This window comes from Nyctereutes procyonoides, unplaced genomic scaffold (genome assembly GCF_905146905.1).
Source record: "Nyctereutes procyonoides isolate TBG_1078 unplaced genomic scaffold, NYPRO_anot_genome, whole genome shotgun sequence".
Classification (NCBI taxonomy): domain Eukaryota; kingdom Metazoa; phylum Chordata; class Mammalia; order Carnivora; family Canidae; genus Nyctereutes; species Nyctereutes procyonoides.
Window position 1 is genome coordinate 38,996,490 of NW_026575131.1, and position 18,087 is coordinate 39,014,576.

General features: G+C 56.6%; 1 protein-coding gene across 3 annotated transcripts in view; it reads left to right on the forward strand.

Annotated features, from left to right (window-relative positions):
- The first annotated feature begins 2,142 nt into the window (after positions 1-2,142).
- CACNA2D2 (calcium voltage-gated channel auxiliary subunit alpha2delta 2) overlaps positions 2,143-18,087 on the forward strand; it is a 141,006-nt gene continuing 125,061 nt past the window's right edge. For all 3 annotated transcript variants that reach the window (XM_055344131.1, XM_055344132.1, XM_055344133.1), the window contains exon 1: positions 2,143-2,339. In XM_055344131.1, the coding sequence (XP_055200106.1) occupies positions 2,143-2,339 (197 nt within the window). The remainder of the gene's footprint in view (positions 2,340-18,087) is intronic.

Genomic DNA, 18,087 nt, shown 5'->3' on the forward strand with positions numbered 1-18,087 from the left:
ACTCTGGTGTCAAAGGGCAGAGACACTGTCCCTGACATTTCTTACCCTGACACTGCAGAGTCTGCCGTGGGAAGGTTCCCACCTAACCCCAGAGCACACCTAACCCCAGAGGGTAACACCCTTTGTGCAGGTTCCCTGGAGCCATGCACTACAGGCATTTTATCCAGCAAACAGATGGGGGAAGATACCATGGGCCCATCCTGCCCTGAGTATGGGAGAAACAGAGATGCTGGAGACAGGTATCAGCAGGAGGGGCTGGGAGGGGGTTGGTTAGCTCAGGGTTTGTTGACTCTTCTGTGCAAAACTCCCCCACCCCCTACCCCCTTCTGTCTAGCCTGGAGGGTTAGCCCTATCCAGAGGTGGGGGTGGGGACATCTGGCACAATCAGGCATCTGCTTGTCCCCATATAGCTGGCCTAGCTTGGCCTCTCAGAGTCCACTAGGCCCCTCCTGCTCACCAGGCCCCAAGACTGTCAGGGGTTTGAGGTCCAGGGCATTGCCTTTCTCTGATAATGTTTTTGGGGCTTCAGAGTTCGTGGCCTGTTGGCAAACCTCACTTAGATCTGGGAGGGGGAAAACTTCAAAGCTGTCCACTTGTCAAGCCCTGGCTTATGAGGGTGGGGGCAGGTGTGGGACACCCCAGGCAGGACTGGGGAGCTAGTAAGGATTGTCCCAAGCCTTATTTCCAGCCCCTGACCTCTGCCTTCCTTAGTCTGGGGGCCATCATTCTTCCCTCCTCAACATTAAGTCTTCCTCAGGCTGACTTATGAGTGGGTGATGGGAGGCTCACACAGATACCATAAAGTGGGGGCTCTTCCCCACATGGCTACCATTCCTCATTCTTCATGTTAAACTCCCAGAGTCTGTGGTCAGCTACTGTTAAAAGAATCTTGCCCCAAGCCAAGCTGGCAGGAAGCACTCTTCCATCCTGTCTAGAGGGAAGAGCAGAGTTCCAGGGGCAACTTCAGGGAATCTCTCAGATTTGGGAATCTCTGCCAACCAAGAGTGTTTCAACTTACCAAGCAATACACTCCCATTCTCACTTCATGCTAGAAATCGGGTTAAGCACCCCACACAAGCATCCACAAAAGAGGAAACTGAGGCTCTGAGAGGCCCACAAGCTGCAAAGTCAGAAGCTACACCAGCCCCAGGCTTCTCCCTGCAGCAGGGAGGAGCCAGGGGGCCTCAGGACAGAACTGATTGGATTGTGCAGGGATGAGCTTCCTGGCACGGAAGGAGTCTAAATAGAGGCTCTGGAAGTGTCGCGGGGGGGGGGGGGGGGGGGGGGAGGCTAGGGTCTGGTCTGCACACACCGCCTGCTTAGGCCCGTGCAGTAAATGAGTAGCTGTAGAGGGCTGCATCCTGCCATTCTCAAACCCCCGCACAACTGTGCAATTGGACCCAGGTTCCCGCTCAGGGATCCAGGAGACCGAAACCCTTCCTTTCTGTCAGGGAGTAAGGACCCAAGTCCCCTAAGAGAGGACTCTTGCAGGTAGCCGGAGCCGCTGGGGGTGTGAGTTTAGCACCGAAGCCCTTTTCTCTGGTCTGAAGTCTGCCATTCCACCATTAAACCTGCGACTCCAGGCCTCGAGCCTGTTGAAGGTCGAGCCCCCGTAAGGGTCACCCATGCGCCTGCCGTGGGCCGCGGAGCCCGGAACTCCCACCGCGGGCGCGGCGGAGAGGGGCGGGCGGGCGGAGGCTGGGGGCAGAGGCGCGCGCCGGGAGGTCGGCCCGGGGCTGGGGCAGGACGCGCGCGCACAGGCTCCGCTCGGCCGCGCGGGCCAGCAGGGCCGGCTCGGGGCTGCACGGGGACGAGGGGCGCGCGGGCACGGGCGGGCGCGCGGCCGCGGCGGGGGCGCGCGGGGGCGGGCCGGCCGGGCGGGGGGGGGAGGGCGGCGCCGGCAGGTTGGCGGCGGCCGCTATTTGAGCGCGGGTCCCGGGCCGGGCGCTCAGAGCGCTTGGAGTCAGCGCGGCGGAGAGGTCGCGGCGCGCAGCCCGCAGAGGCGCTGCGGCCCGTGCAGCCCGGGAGGCCCGGCGCGGAGGCGGAGGAGGCGGAGAGGCCGGATTGCCGCCCGCTGCCCGCGCCCCCCCACCCGGCCGCCGCCGCCCCCCCTCCCCGCGGCGCCGCATCTTGAATGGAAACATGGCGGTGCCGGCTTGGACCTGCGGCGCCTCTCGGCCCGGCCCGGCGCCGACTGCGCTCCCCCGGCCCGGCCGCGGCGCCCGGCGCCCGCCGTCCGGGCCCCCGCGCCCGCTGTTGCTGCTGCTGCCGCCGCTGCTGCTGCTGCCGCTGCTCGCCGCCCCCGGCGCGTCTGCCTACAGCTTCCCCCAGCAGCACACGTAAGTGGCCTCCTCGCCGGCCGCGGGACCCCGGCCGAGCCCCGCGCGCCCCTCCGCCCCCGGCCGCGCCGGTCCCTCCCCGCGCCGGGGCGGGGGCGCTGGGTCCGGCCGCCGGCTGCGCCCGGGGGCGGCGGCCCCGAGACCCGAGGACGGGCAGCCGCGGTGGCAGCCGCGGTCCCGGCGCTTCTGGCTGCGTCGCGAAACTTCCCCGCGGTGCCCCTTCTATGCCCCCCCAACCCCCAGACGGGGCAGAGCCAGATCTGCAAACCTCGGCATGGGGTGGGGGGCTCCCGAGTTTGCCCGCTGCTTCCCCTGCCGCTGTCCCGCTGAGAGGGGAGCCTGAGGTTGGGTGGGGGGGTGGCCGGCGACCCCTGCCCGGCAGAGTTGGAGCCGCGCGTCTGCTCCACGTTTCCTCCCCAGTGGGAACCCGGCGCTTTTGAGCCAGAGGCGGAGGACACCTCCACACCTGTCTTCGTTGGCCTTTTCCTTTGACGGGAAGGACTGGATGCAGAGGGTGCAAGCACCTCTTGCTGTGACCAGTGCCACAGAGGGGGTCAGTGTCCCTTGTGCTTGTCCCCTCGCTGCACCTGAGGGGAGGGTCCCCTGGAGAGCTCGGAGGTGAAGGTGCTGGGATGGGGGCAGAAAGTGAATGGCAGGGTGGACCCCTGCCTGCCTCTGCTGCTGCTGCCAACAAGGGAATAGCATCTCCTGGCCCTGCCAGCTTCTGCCGGTTTTCATGGTCCTTTTGAGCCTTCTCTCCCTCCCCAAGGGCCAGCAAACTTGGGCATCCTCCTCTGATGAGCTCAGCCAGATGTGTCTGGGGCTTGGAGTAGGCATTCAGTGCCGGTGGCCTCTAGGACAGCAGCTGTTTCTGTGGGCACCATGCCCCAGACTTAGGTCAGTGCCCAGACACCTCTCACCCTGTGGCTTTGGGCCGTGGTGACTGCCTTGCTGTCTGCTATCTGCCTCCAGGTCTGTGAAGCCACCTGTCCCTGGGATACTTCACCAGTAGCCAGGCCTGGGGTTTGGGAAATGAGTAGCTGGGCTGCTAGTGGCCAAGGGGAAGGTTCTGGCCTCAGGGAAGGGGAGAGGCTGACTCTGCGTCATTAGACCATTTCTGCCCAAGGGTAGGAGACCCTGGTTTTGCCTCAAAACCTGCCAACTCCAGCTGGTAGGTTCGCTCAGATGAGGGAAAAACAAACTCGGAAAGGCACTGCTGAGTGTCTCTTCATCTCGTCATTTCTTTCCTCATACAGCCTGGCTGTGCTCAGGCGGGTGATCAGTTGGCAAATTACAGGTGCCGCACGGATGTGTCCTCTGTCAACCGTCTGGATTTGTGTGTGTGTGTATGTGTTGTGGGGAGGGGGTGCTCAAGGAGAGGAGAATCATATGGAAGTTCAGGGCTTGTGGGTGCGTTATTGTCTTTTATTTGCTGTCATGAAAATGGACTTTAGCCACAATGTTTAAAAAAGAGCAAAAGCATTATTTTTTGTTGTTCTTTTTTCCTCAAAGCCAAGCCACAATATTTTTTCCCTAGCCATTTTATAGCTCCTTGAATGAAGGTTTAAATAGATGTCTCTTTTCACCTCTTCCCACCTGGCCCCCTCTCCTTGCAACCTGCAATGGACCAGATGGCTACTGGGCCTGCGTGGGTCTCCATTGGAAGGACAGTGTGAGACCCTGACCAGAGTGGACACCTGTCACTCTGTCCCCAGCAAGAAGAGGATGAGGCGGGTGTGATGGCAGCGGCACATTTCCAGCTGGACGCTCTTCTCTTGTCCGTAGAGTTGGAGCTAATTTGAGGGTTTGGGACATGTCTCGCAAACCATAATTAGAGAACGAGAGTGGGGGTGGGACAGGGGCTGCGCGGCTCTGAGGGTCCAGGGGGAAGTGACTAATGTGACGACGACACACAGGGTTTACCGTGACAGCCAGCGCCCTTCAGCTGCCCTGGTCCCGCAGATGCGGATGCCCATTGATCCTCACAAGGAGGAAGGGGAGGGAATGGAGTGAGGGCCCCTGCATGGCTAGCTGGAGCGGGGGCTTTTGGGGCTTTTGTTGAACTCACATAAAAGGCTGAGGCGGCTGCCTGCCAGTGGGGTTGCCTTGGGGGCAGATGACCTCCCTGAACTCTTCCTGGGTCAGTGGCCAGGCTAGGATGAGACTTTGATACAGGTGGCTTTCTGAGATGGGAAGTGGGAGCCTCATCATCATGGCACTGGGGTGACGACCCCTGGGCGGAGAGGGCCCTAGGTGGGAAAGTCATCTCCTCGTCTGCATCTGGCAGAGCTCTGTGAGCCACTGGTTTTAAGCCAGTGTCTGTTTGGGGTCCGGTGGCCATTATTTCTGTGATTGCTGTGGCAGAGTGGCTCTGTGCCCATCAGGCGAGTGGACTGAGGCAGCAGTGAACCAAGGAGGGCAGAGGAGTTGCCGCTGGAGTGGTGACAGGGCTTGGGTTTTGGCAGCAGAGGGTGGGGGGAACTCCCTCACCCCGCCTGGACCTAAATCGGGGTTTCAAACGAGGAGGCCATGAGAGCAGGTACATGGGTGTGTACCCGTGCACTCGTGTGTTTGGGGGTGAAGTTGGGGGAGAAGGAGTCAGAGCACATTCTTCCCTTTTACCCACCTCCCCATTCCCAATTCTGCACACTCCCGCCGTGGCCCTGAATGGCGAATGGCCACTGTTGCCTGCCGAGGGCAACTGCTTTGCCTCTCTCCGCGTCTTTCTCCCATGTGTCTTCTGGTCCCCTCCCCTGGCGCCTTCTGGGGCCCCCACAGCCCCACTCCTCCATTTCCTTGCCCATCCCTCTCAGTGCTCTGTGACCGCCTCTTTTGGGGGAACCTCTGACCCCAGTTCTCTGGCATCCCTGGCTTCCTCCGTCGCCTGCTCTGTGGGGCCCTGGCTGAGTGCTGTGGGAGCCCCAGGCTGAGCTACCTGGCTGGTCGCCCCCTCTTAGCCTCACTCTGTCGTGGTGACAGCACTGGCCAGCACTCCCTTCCTCTGGCAGGGGGGAGTGGGGAGCTGAGAGCGGCCCGAGGGGTCTGAACCCACCTAGCAGATTAATGACAGCTGGAGTACGTGCTCTTTTTCCTGAGTGCCCACGACGGGGCATGCGTCAGTCTAGCTACGGTTAATGGTGGGTGACGTGTGCCTGTCTGGGCCTCGGAGCCCGCGCCTTCACCTCCCTGTGACTCTCCCTGTTAGAGGGAGGCAACATCACACATCTGGGTCCCCCATCTCCCCAACGACCTGCCGCAGCTTTTGCAGGCGGGAGGGGTGAGGCTTCACAGCCTGCTGCCACCACCACTGGTGTGCAGAGCTGCCAAGGGCTCATATCCCTCTTGGTGTAGAGACCCTGGGCTGCTGTTCCTGCTATGCCCTACCCCTGTTGGGCACCTCCTTCTGGTGAGCCATGTCAGACTAACCCCTGAGAAGGTGGGGGAGCCATTCTTTAAGATGAGTCTCCTCATAATCTGTGGGCGAATCTCACTCTGGATTCTCAGTCACCCTGGTGTCCCCAAGGAGAGACTGACTCACAAGTAGAGTGAACACTTCAATACTCAGTGCCTCCTTTTCTCTGCTGCCTGTATGCAGGTGGGCACCATCAGCTTCTGGCACCTCAGATGTGTCTGGGGGACCCTGCCAGCTCCTGAGAGGAGGCAGTTTGGGGACATGCTGGGTGTCAGGTGTAGGCCCAGCAGGCTCAAGCGTTGATCTCCAGAGCTGACCCTCTTGTTGGGATGACCTTGCTTCAGTTTCCCCAGCTGAGATAATAGAACCTGCTTAAGAGACTGGTGGTTAGAATTCCTGTGAGGGGACATAGACCTCTGAGGGGCGGGGAGGCTTCCACGGGTGGGCACCGGGGCACCTGTTGTAAACGTCAGCATCTGGCCCTAATGCTGCAGCCAGACAGGCCTCTGCCCACCAGCCTTTTCACATTGTTCCCAAGGGCTGAGCACCTCCTATCCTGCTTTGCTGGTGATTCCCCTCATCACTGCATGCTTTGTTGAGGGGTTTAAATACCTCTTTCAAGGTCTCATACCCACACCTTCTAAAGGCTTCTGGGTTGTACCCACCTACATAGGTCTCATACCCACACCTTCTAAAGGCTCAGACTATACCCACCTACGTAGGGTATCAGCTCCTGGAGGACAGACTCTGGGCCACCTCCCTCCTTCCCTCCCTGAGCCCAGCTTGACTGTGGTGGGGAGCATCACCAGGCTAATAGTGGGCCTCCTCTCAGTAAGCTCAGGCCAGGCCCTTAGCTACATTACTACCTTGGCCTCAAAACCCGGGCTCAAAAAAAAAAACAAAAAAAAAACCTGGGCTTATTTCCATTCCACAGATGAGGACACTGAGACTCAGAAAGATGAAGGCCCTGCCCAAAGCCCCACAATTTCTGAAAGCAGCCCTGGGAGAGGACTGATCTGTCTAGATGCTTAGCTGCCCTGCCAGGGGCCTGGGCACATCTGAGCAGTAGGCCCAGGAAGTTGGGGGTGGGGACCCAAAACCTGGGTCTTTGGATGAAAATGAAGAGGCCTAAGACCTGTGAGGCGGTGTGCCTAGGCCTTCCAGCTGTAACCTTTCTTGCACTGTCGCTTTGCTCTTCCAAGTCTCAGACAACCTGGGGGGTGGGGGCTTCTTCCTTGCCCCAGGGCTGCCCTGCCGGCCCACTTCCACCCTCTTCCACACATACACACATGATCATGGGGCCCCCAACTCAGGTGTTCTTCTTTTCCAAGGCTTTGAGTCATCTGCCAGACCTGCCTGGTATGGGGGGTTGGGCAGGAGGGGCTCCCATTGCAAGATGCCAAAATGCCATCTCCCCCTCCAGATTCCAGTATGATTCTGGAGAGAAAGGGCATGGGGGTGGTTAATGGAAACCTGAGGCTGGATCCTCTAGTCCGTTGGGGGTTTTGTCAGCCCCGAGGGGACTTCAGAGGACTCAGGCTTTATAGACCTTAGCGGGTTTTCATGCTCCAAGGACTGGTGTGGCCTGGGGGGCTACAAAACTCTTCAAGGGCCAGCTGGAGGTTTTGGGAGTCAAATTAGGCAGGCCTGTGGGATGAGCCTATCTGGCAGGTAGTGGTGTGTGTGGGTGGGGGCTGGTCTCTTTCTCCTTCCCCTTCCAGTACCCCTGCCCTGCTGCTGTCCTTGGAGTCTTCTAGATTGAGATCTGCCTCAGGAACTGGTGACCTGTGTCTTTAAGTGAGTGGGCTTAGGGCCTCAGGTGGGGGCAGGGTACATCAAGGTCTGGGGTACTGTGAAGGCAAGGGTGGGGGGCTTTCCCACTGCTGGCTACAATTCCTTCAGCCAACTGGGGAGCTTCTGTTCATGTCAGGTTGGTTTTTTTTTTTCCTCTGGTGCCTACTGTCTAAACAAGAAGCTACAGAATCAATATTCGTATTCCCAGAGGGAGGTGTATGTGTGGTTTTTGCTTTTTTTTCTTTTCCCTTCCTCTCTTGTTCTGTGTAACCTAAAGAGCCTTCCGAGTTGCCTGTGGCTAAGGTCGGTGGGGGAGTTGGCAGTGCAGGTGACCACCAATGGATTGGGATGCCCCTGGGGGGGGGGGCACAGGGATCTCTTAGAGCTACCCAAAAGGAGTCAAGGATGCTGTCATTCAGGCCCACACTGTCTGAGCCCTACTTTATGCAGGCACAACCCTGGGGCTTGACTCTGTCTGGTCCTGCCCTGCCACTATGGGACTTAGGTCATAGGTTTGATGTCCCTGGGCCTGATCCTGCTTGTGGGCCACCTAGTCCCTTTCCCATCTGAGCTGGGTCCCCTCCTTCCGGGCCTGGGCTGGTCCGCCTGGCTTCTGGTCGCTGTGTGTGCTAGTGCCTGAGCCTGTGGGGGATGGAACCTCACGGAGTAGGAGACCCTGTCTAGCTGGGATTAGGTGAGGGAAATCTTCACATGGGGGGCCTGGGGGCCCTTGCCTCGGGTTAGCCTGGTTCTGGGAGGGACCTCTGTCAAAGGCATTTCCAGCCCAATCCTCTCAGCTCGGTGACTTACATGCCAGTGACCTTGGACAAGGCCCCTCTCCTCCCCCTGGGCCTCAGTTTCTTTTCCAGGGCTCGACTGACTGACATCCCCATGTCCTAGGAAGATAGGCTCAGGGTCTTCCTTTCCTCTTCACGCTGTGTTCTCCCTGCAGAGTGAGGCCTGACCCCCCAGCCCCGCCAGACCCTCCCTCCGCCAGCGGGAGGGGCACGCACCTCACATACTGGCCTCTGGCCACACCTTGGGTATCTCAAAGCTGCTTCTCAGACTGACCCACTTTGAGCTCTAATCAACCTAATTGTTTAGCAGAGAGGGAGGGGCATGGGAAATCTTCCCTGCTGGTCATTAACCAGCTCTCCCCACCTTGGAAATGACTCTGTTAAACGAAGGGGAAAGGAAGTGGTAAAAGGGGGGAGTTGTCCCCTCTGCCTTCCTTCACCACCCTGTGTAACTGGTGGGTCCCTGGCTCCCACCTCGATGCCTTCCTTGCCTGCCAGCCAAATCTCTCTGAATGAGTGCCCTGCTTGGTGCACCCTCAGGCTCTGTCACACCTCTCACCAGCTGTGCGACCTTGGGGACTTCCTAGGCCTTTCTGGGTCTTGGGGCCTCATCTGTAAAATACGGTTCCCTTGAGCGTGCTGCCTCACAGGGCTGGGGTATGAAAGGTCCCAGGGGACGGGCCTGGCCCCGAGGAGTACATGATAAGGTTGTGTGGATCCTGACTTGATCTGCTATGGTTCTCAGCCCAGCCAGGCCCACCCTCTCAAGTACCAGAAACCTCTCCTGTCACCCACAGCACCCATGGCACCTCCAGGCCCTATAAGCACCTGACACGCAGCTGTAGTTTCTGTGTCTTTCCTCCTGTGCTTGGCCCTTGCCTTGGGCTGTGTGTGGATGTATCTAAGAGTATGCTCTTGTGTGTGTTTGTGCAATGTGTTGGGTGTGCTCACGTGAACACATACTTGTGTGAATGTCCACTTGTACACGAAGATGTGCTTGTGTGGGTGTGTGTGCATGTGCATATGTGTCCCTGTGTGCGTGTGCTGGCATATTGTTTGTGGGCACATGTGCAGGTATGTGTGCATGTATGTGCTCATGTGTATACATAGATGCAGGTGTACATGAACAGGAGCACAAACATGGGTGTGTGTTGTGCATGTGTGCATATGCAGACGCGTGGTTCATCTATCTCTCTGTACCCAGGACGTGCTCTCAGTGCCCCCTCCCGCACCCGCCTTTGAAGTTAATGCCACAGCTGGCTGGGCAAATGCTGGCAGTGGGAAATAAAGCAGCCTGGTTGTTAGGGCCAGTGTTTTGCAAACTTTTATGTCAGGAACAGCCCGAGTTAAGGCTGATCTGGAAAGTTTGATCATCTACCAACTGGCTCGATGACAGTCTGTGAAGGAAACACACAGGCTGCATCCTTGGAATTCAAATTTTTGCAAATTGAGTGGTATTTAGATGCACTGGAGGACTTGGGACTCAGAGGAGCTTGGTGAGTCCTCTATGAAGTGAAGCATCTTTGCAGACAGACCTTCCCTTGTGGGGAATGTGAAGGGTAGGCAGGGAGGTTGGGTAGTGAGAGTGGGAACCCTTGCTGTGTGACCTTGGGCTGGCATTTTCCCCCTCTTGGAGTGGGTGCTTCTCATTTGCACGGCAAAGGGAGGAAGACTGGCATCCTTGGAACATCTGGTGTAGGTCTAGGGTTCTCACCCCTAGGAAGATATTTGTGCAGTCAGTTCCTGGCATGATTTGGGGTACAGTAGCTCGATGATCCCCATATGTTTCTCTAGTTAGGGCACCTCCCATGAAGTCTCTTCCTTCCAAGGATGAATTTTTGTCTACTGGGTGCTGGCCCTTGGGGCTGTTGTGTGCCCAGCTGAGCTCTGGCCCTGATATGATGGGTTCTGATGTGGGTTCTGATGTCTGAGTGGATCATAAGTTTTGCTTTCCTGGCTTTCTCAGGGTCTGTGTGTTGTCAGTATCCCAATGTCCTCGGCATTTTGGGAGGGGGCTTCTGCAAAAAGCAGAAGTGACTGAGAAGGGCTCTGGAGCCTGCAGGGCCAGTGGGGGTTCCGGTTGGGGGCACTGTCTCCTTGGGTAGTATGGACTTTGCATGGTTCCTTGTCTCGGGAAGGACATATCCCAACCACAGAAGCCTCTGGGGACCCAGGCACCTCCATTTTAAGACAAGAAAGCTGATGTCTGAGATGGCAGAGAGGAACCTTCAAGCCCTACGTGTCTTTGCTTGCACAAACCCTGTGGATAGGGCTCAGTCCCCAGTGCTCAATACAGGCTGCTCAAAGAATGATACCAGCTTAGCTGTCCTTGCACTATCACATACAACTGGTTCTCTTGATAAAAAACATCCCTGGGGTGTCTGAGTGGCTCAGTCAGTGTAGCATCCTACTTTTGATTTCGGCTCAGGTCATGATCTCAGGGTCATGAGATCAAGCATCAAGCTGGGCATGGAGCCTTCCTAAGATTCTCTCTCTCTCTCTCCCTCTCTAAAAAACAAACAAAAACAATCATCATCATCATCCCTGACATGGGATGCAGGAGCAATTTGAAGCCTCCTCTGGCAAATCCTATAGAGCAAGGTGCATGTGTGGTGTGAGGCTCCAACTCCTGGTCTTCCTCTGGGACAGACGTTGGTGCCTCCCTGCCATTTTAGAGTCAGCAAGGCTTTCAGGGTACCCTCGGAAAGGACAGCTTTGTCACTAGGCAGGCAGAAATGCCCTGGTGTGTTCCTGAGATGGGTAGAGGCCCCTGCTCTGCTTCGAGTTCCCAGCCTGACGTGGCATTTTAGCCTTGATAACTTCCCTCTGCAGCCCCGTGTTCTTTGCCTGCCGGCGCCGCCTAAAATGCTGTATTTGAAGCCTTAAAGGTCAGGCCTGGTGCTGCTACCAGTTCCAACAAACAAACAACAAAACAACCCACCTCAGCCCTGCCCCCAGCTTCATTTATTAGAAAAGAGAAATGAGCTGGTGAAACAGGCTTCTGTGCTGATGGCTGTCACAGATGGACGTTTCTCTTTTCTCCTTGTGAGCTGAGACTGGGGTTGGTGGGGGGAAAACCTGGAAGACTTCCCTTCTTTTCCTGGACCCCCTGGCATGCTGCAGTGTCTCCTGCTGAGGGGTAGTGATGACCTTGCACCCCAGAAGCCTACTGTGGGCAGAGCCCCATTTCCCAGGCCAGCATTGAGGCTGCTTGGGCTGGCTCTAGTCTCTGGCCACTAGCCCTGTGACTCTCCAGGCTCCAGCCAGGCCCAGCCACTTGCAGATCCTAGTAGGAGCTCTGGCTTTTGTACCTCCTGGCCCTTGCTCATCATATCCTTCTGTCAGGCTGGTCTGTTCAACCCAAGTACTGAGGCAAAGAGCCCTTCTGACCCATGCCTGCCTCTGGCTTCCCAGCCCTTTGTGGGCCTTTCTTTCTTTTTTTTTTTTAATTTTATTTATTTATGATAGTCACACAGAGAGAGAGAGAGGCAGAGAAATAGGCAGAGGGAGAAGCAGGCTCCATGCACCGGGGCCCGACGTGGGATTCGATCCCAGGTCTCCAGGATCACGCCCTGGGCCAAAGGCAGGCGCTAAACCGCTGCGCCACCCAGGGATCCCTTTGTGGGCCTTTCTGACAACCCTATGCCCCAGTGTATAGGGCCCTTCCAGGAGTAGGCACTGGGTTGACTACTACCCCTCCAAAATGTAAGTCTGAAGAGTACATCTGGCTACTACTACGAAAAGGAGTTTTTGCATACACCATGGCGACTACAGCATGATGATTTTTTTCATTGTGGTTAGTTCTTTTATCCTCTGATAGGGAGGCCAGAGCTGTCATTAAGGACTGAGTCCACCCCTGCACTCTGCCTGACTGGCCTCACTTTTAGTGGGTCTATTCTTGGCCAACTCCCCTCGTGACAACATGATGGCTGCCATAGCTCCAGGCATCACAGGTACTAGACAATACGAGTGAAGGAGATACTGGATTCCTCTTAAGAAGCCAGGAAACCTGGCTCAGAAGCCCCTAGCCAACTTCGCCTCACAACTCATTGGTTAGCACTTGGGTCACATGTCCACTCTAAACCAATTACTGGCAAGGGAGAAAGTGTACTGTGATTGGCTCTGGCTAATCAGGATTTACCCTTGAGCAAAGGATGGGGTCACCTTGGGGCTGGAGGCAGGAGAGATGCTTGCAGACTTGGGTTTTGTTAGCAAGAAGCGGGGAGTAATGGAGAATAGGAAGCGATTTCTGCTCCAAGATCAGACCAGAATCCTAAACATGGGATGGGGGTGAGGAAGAAGGTGGGAGGGAAGCGCAGGGGAAGGGAAGGGGCATGTCCATGCTCAAGGAAACATTGTTAGGAAAGTGGTTATTTTAACCACATCACCAATCACTATGAGCTGGGCCCTGAGTAATGTGTTTCATGTATCCTATCCAGTGAGATCAATTCATTTTTATTCCCATTTCATGAACAAGAAAAATTGAGGTTCAGCAGGGCTGAGTGATGCTGAAATCACACAGATAGTAGTGGAGGCGGGATTCCTACTCCAGTACTCAGGTCTGAGCACCCAGCCACAGCCTCACATGGCCCTCCTGCAGCCCACCTCCTCCTTCAGGCTTTCTCCCATTAGCCAGCTGGGAGCTGACAGTACTGTGATCACCCATGTGGACAGGTAGCAGGGGAGCAGGACAGTCTAGATTCACTCCCCCCAAGCCCCCACCACTCTACCTACCCTTCACCCTCCATCTTCCCACCTGCTCCATCCCCCAACTCCCACCCATCCCTGGTGGTGCCTAGATTTACCCATGGGAGACTCAGAGGCAGCAAGGTCAAGTATTTAAGCCAGACCCTGGCTGCTGAAGTGCCCAGAAACCTCAGGAGATTGTGCTGTAGGGACTGGGCCTCCCCTTGCCCTTCCTCCCTCTGTCGGTGTCCTCCTACCCCACCCTATCCTTGGTCTGTGTCCAGCTCACTGTGGGAGTCTGGGCAAGCCACTGCCCTCCTCTGAGCCTCAGGGTCCTCATTATTCCTGGAACACCCCCCCCCCAGATTGATGGATCCTTTTTCAGCTGAGGATGATGCTTTCCTGATACTCCATCTGTGTGGCTCTCCTCTCTGTCCTCCCCTGTAAGCTGGTGCTGTGGAGACCATAGCCAAGGGGGCTGCTTTTTTTTTTTTTAAGATTTTATTTATTTATTCAGGAGAGACACACACACAGAGAGGGGCAGAGACACAGGCAGAGGGAGAAGCAGGCTCCCTGCAGGGAGCCCGACGAGGGACTCAATGCCAGGACTCGATCCTGGGTCTCCAGGATCACACCCTGGGCTGAAGGCAGCGCTAAACTGCTGAGCCACCCGGGCTGCCTGAGGGGGGCTGCTTCTCATGGGCCTAGGAGTGGGCCCAGGAGGGGATCTCTGCCCTCAGGACTGAGTACCTACCAGGATAGCAGCCATCACTTTCCATGGGGTGTAACAAACAGCTACTGTGAGCCAAACGTGGAGTAAGCCAGGGAGCGGTCAAATGGGCTGCAAAGGGCCTGCCTGTGGTCCAACTGACTTCTGCCTGTCCCTTAGTGATTGACTGGGAGTCACTGTTCCCCAGAGCCTCCCCTGACTTCCCCTTGTGGGTCAGAGGCTCCCTAGACTGCCTGAAGGTTCCACTATCCTTGTCTTGCTGTAGACCTTGCTGCCTACCCTTTGAGGCTGTGTGCCCGGGAGAGGCAGGGGCAGGGCCACTGCTCAGTAAATGAACTCAGTAAATGTTCACCAAACAGAGTCTACACAGGTATCTACAGACTAAGCTAGTTGTGTCTTTGGAAGCTGGAGTAACTAAGGTCTAGGACAGGTACTCCATATGGGCCTGGCTTTGCTGGTGCCAAAAGGCAAAGGCCATTCCACACACCCTCCTGTGGCTCTCTCACAAGGAATTGTCCCAGCTCAGGGGCTGACTCTAAGGTCTGCCCTTAGGGGAGAGGGGGAGGTGGGGTCCAGGAACCCATGAGACTATGTTATTTAATTGGGTGGGGGCAGGGCCTAGGTACCAGTATCTTCCAGAGCCACCCAGGTGAGCCAAGGTAGAGAAGCATGGCCATAGGGAATAGGAAAGTAAACACAGGACCCTCCCCTCTGCCACCCCACCCCACCCCACCTCCACAGCAAGGGAGACGGAGGCTTCCAGGCAGAAGGGGTAGGAGCTGGCGTACTGGTTCTGGGGAGTCTCCTGGTTGTGGTGCCTCTGGAAACTGTCTGTTCCCAGGTTCCTCCGCATGTGGCCAGTGGCCAGAGTCTGTGGCCTGTCTCAGGGAGATCACCAGGCCTCCTCAGCTGAGTGCCCCCACTCACTCCTGACATGCTCTTGCCTCATGCACCCTGCTGACCACTCCATAGCCTGCCCATGTTTCAGAGCCCCCCTCCTGACCACCCCTTCCCGCCTGAGTCCACTTAGCTGTGTGCTGGGCCTGCTTTCTGGGAGCTCAGTCTGTGGGGGAGACCATCAATGAAGACGAAATGGAAGCAAGGCTGAATAAATAATAACTATGCGTGACTGGTGCTCCAGGCAGCATCCAAGGGGTGAAGAGACATTGCCTCCAGTAGTGGTGGGGGAGGTGGGGCAGGGCTCATTTTCCAGATGGAGTTCAGGCGTCCTCAGGGTCTCTGCCATTCCCATGATCCTGGGCCTCCCCCAGTCAGGGCTGTGGAGGCTGGGGAGAGCACTCACACCCACTTTCCTCTGAGAGAAAGCACCCCCCCCCCCCCCCCCCCGGCAAGGACAGGGGCAGGGGTGTGGTAGAGGAGGGGTTTGCCCATACAGATCCAGCCCAGTTTCTGAAGCTCCAGGCAGGCTCCATCTGTGTCCTGCTGCACACCTAGCACCCAAGACACCTTGGGCTGTGCACTGCTTGCGACTGGGGCCCTGCGGCACTGAGTTCCGTGGCACAGAGCAGCTGGAGAGGGGTGGCAGGGAACAATCCCAAAGGCCGTTAAGTGGGGGTGATTTACATGGTTTCTGAGCCAGCTCCTGAGGAAATAAATTCACAGGTGATTTCCAGATTGGTGGCGTATGGAGGCCGTTACTCTAACACGCAGAAGGGTGGGGACTCCCTGAGGCTTCCAGAGGGACCCAGAGCCATGGACTCTACTGGCCTTGTTGCACCTGCCTGCTGCTTGCTAGAAAACCTGGTCAAGGAGGTGGGAATTGAGAAGGAGAGAAGCTATGGGTCCTAAAAAGAGTCCCAAATATGATTTTGTTTGAGTCATTTTTGTGCCTCAGTTTCCTAATCTTTAAAATGGGATCATATTTCTTGGATTTTTCTAGTTGTGAGTATAAGTATAGAGCATCCAGTCTTTTAGCCAATGTTTTCTGAGCACCTGCTATGTGCCTGGCCCTGTACTCAAGAGGTAGTGTTTTTGTGACAGTTTTTGTGACAGTCGAAAACATCAGGGAACTTGTGAGTGCTTTGCACTTGCGGGCACCTCTGGCTGGAGTGGCAGCAGGAGGGTCTTACTGCTGGAGCCCCATCTAGCCTGTGCAGATAATAATACTGTTCCCAATCTCTAATGTACATTGAGCTGAGATTCAGGGCTCTTTGCTGGCCCCAGCCAGGGGGCTCGGGGAAGGGGGGGGCTGGGGGAGGTGTCAAGGTCACAAGTTATAAAGTATGGGGCAGTGTTGGGATGCCCAGGGCAGGAGGCTCTGCACCAGGGCCTGGTTGTTAGTCTGGAATGAATGAGTAAATGGAGACTGAGCACTCCCCTGCCAGTCTGTTCCCCATTCTCCCCTGCCCAGAGGGCCCACCTTCCCTGGGTACTTCCAGACCCATGCAGCCCAGGGGGCCTACTTCTCCCAGATGGAGAGATCCCAGAGGGTGGGGGCCAAGTGTTAAGCACCTCTCCCAGCAGGACAAGTAGTAGGTAATCTTGTGTTAAGCCCAATTTACAAAGTTGCTGGGCAGCCACTCTGAACCCTGTTTTTCTCATCTGAGAAATGGGGAGAGGCAGACTGGCTTGGGTGAATGTGAACTGGGCTGGTAAACATAGGGCAGATACCTTTGCAAGTCAGTGAGTGGGGACACAAGGGCCTTGCTCTCCTTATCTCCCCACTGTCAGGAGCCCACCACCCTCCACCCTTTGGTACATGGAAGTGCTCCCCATGTACTTGAGGTGGGAATTCTGCCAGGCTCTGTGTGGGAGAGCAGCCTGCTTTGGTGCTCACGCTTGTTCTGTGTGTTCACAGGACGTCGCTATGGGCAGAGTTGTTGGGCTTTGCACGTGCTGCACCTGTCAGGACTGCACACCAGCTCTGTAGTGTTACCTTCACATGGCCAGACCCCTGGGTTGGGTCAGGCCCTTTGGCACGCATCCCACCCCTCAAGGCTCGCTAGACTCCTCTTCTCTCCACTTATCGGGTCTGAATCCGATCAGACGTCCATCCTTTCTGCTTGAATGTCAAGCTCCTGAGGGCAGGCCCAGATCTGCCCTGACCACCACTGTATCCCTTCCGGGGACCCAGCCTGCAGCCTGGCGCAGGAACCATCTGAATGAATGAATGGAGAGGGAGGGAGCAAGCTAGTGGGGAATTTGCAGAAGGTTGGAAACACCTGCAGAGTATGTTGTCCGTGCTAAGCCCTGCCGGGTTTGCCTCTCCTCCAGCCAGCCCCCAGGACAACTCAGGGTTACCAGGCAGAGTGGCTCATATTGGCCTGGGCACCTCCCTGGGGCTCCTCAGAAGGAGGTGCTGCTGCTGAGGTGGCCTCTGAACCCCCTCCTTGCTGTAGCCATGGATCCCGCACAGCACAGCCCGCAGAGAGGATTTGCATTGCTAAAGGATTCACCACAGAGCACCTGTGAGGAACCAGCCCAAAACATGTCAAGGCGGGTTGAGCACTCACATTCGATTTACATGCAGCTTCCAGCCTCTGAGAAGCCAGGGACTAGCGAGAAGCAAATCCCAGAGGAAGTGGGCATCCCCCACCCCCCCTGCCCTGACTTAGTCCAAGCTCCCTGGGGTGGGACAGCATGACTAGGATAGGACCGCTCTGGGGAGAGGGTAAGAACTTCCCAGTTACAACCAACTTTGGCTTGCTTGAGGAGGCAGTAGGGGTCCGGATATAAGGGTGAGCCCCTTCTCAAAACTGGGAAAGGTCATAAAAGAGGGGTGGCCCTTGTCTGCACCTTATTTCCTACTTTAAATCTTGGCCATGGGCATCCATCCTGGGATTAGGGAGGCCCTAGAAGACAGGGCCTGGGCTCTGGAGCCATACTGTGCTGAGTTCAAATTCTGGTTCAGCACGGACCGGCTGTGTGGCTTTGGGTGTGTTGCTTCATCCCCTGAGCTTCAGTCTTCATCCATGAAATGGGCCTGGTTTGGTGTGCACCTAGCCAAGGGTGCTATGTGACATCAGTGGGAATCGCACACAGAGCACCCAGCATACCATAGGTGCTCCATATCGTTGGTCCGTTTCTTGGTGCTCTGCTAGCTGTTGAAGTTGGAGGCCCTTTCCCAGCCTGCCCTGCAGCCTCTGCCCCACTGCTAAGGTAGGTGAACAGGGCAGGTGCCAGTCTGGGGATCAGAGGATGTTTGGATAAATCTGTCCCTAGGCATTTCCAGAAGACTCTTCTTTGCCAGCCTGCAAGCTAAGTTCTGCAGGGAGCTTGGTGATGGGATCAGGCTATAGTCCCAACTTAAGGCAAGGGTCAGTAAAGTGGGATAAGAACTACGGGTTTGAGAGGGTATGGGGGAAATCT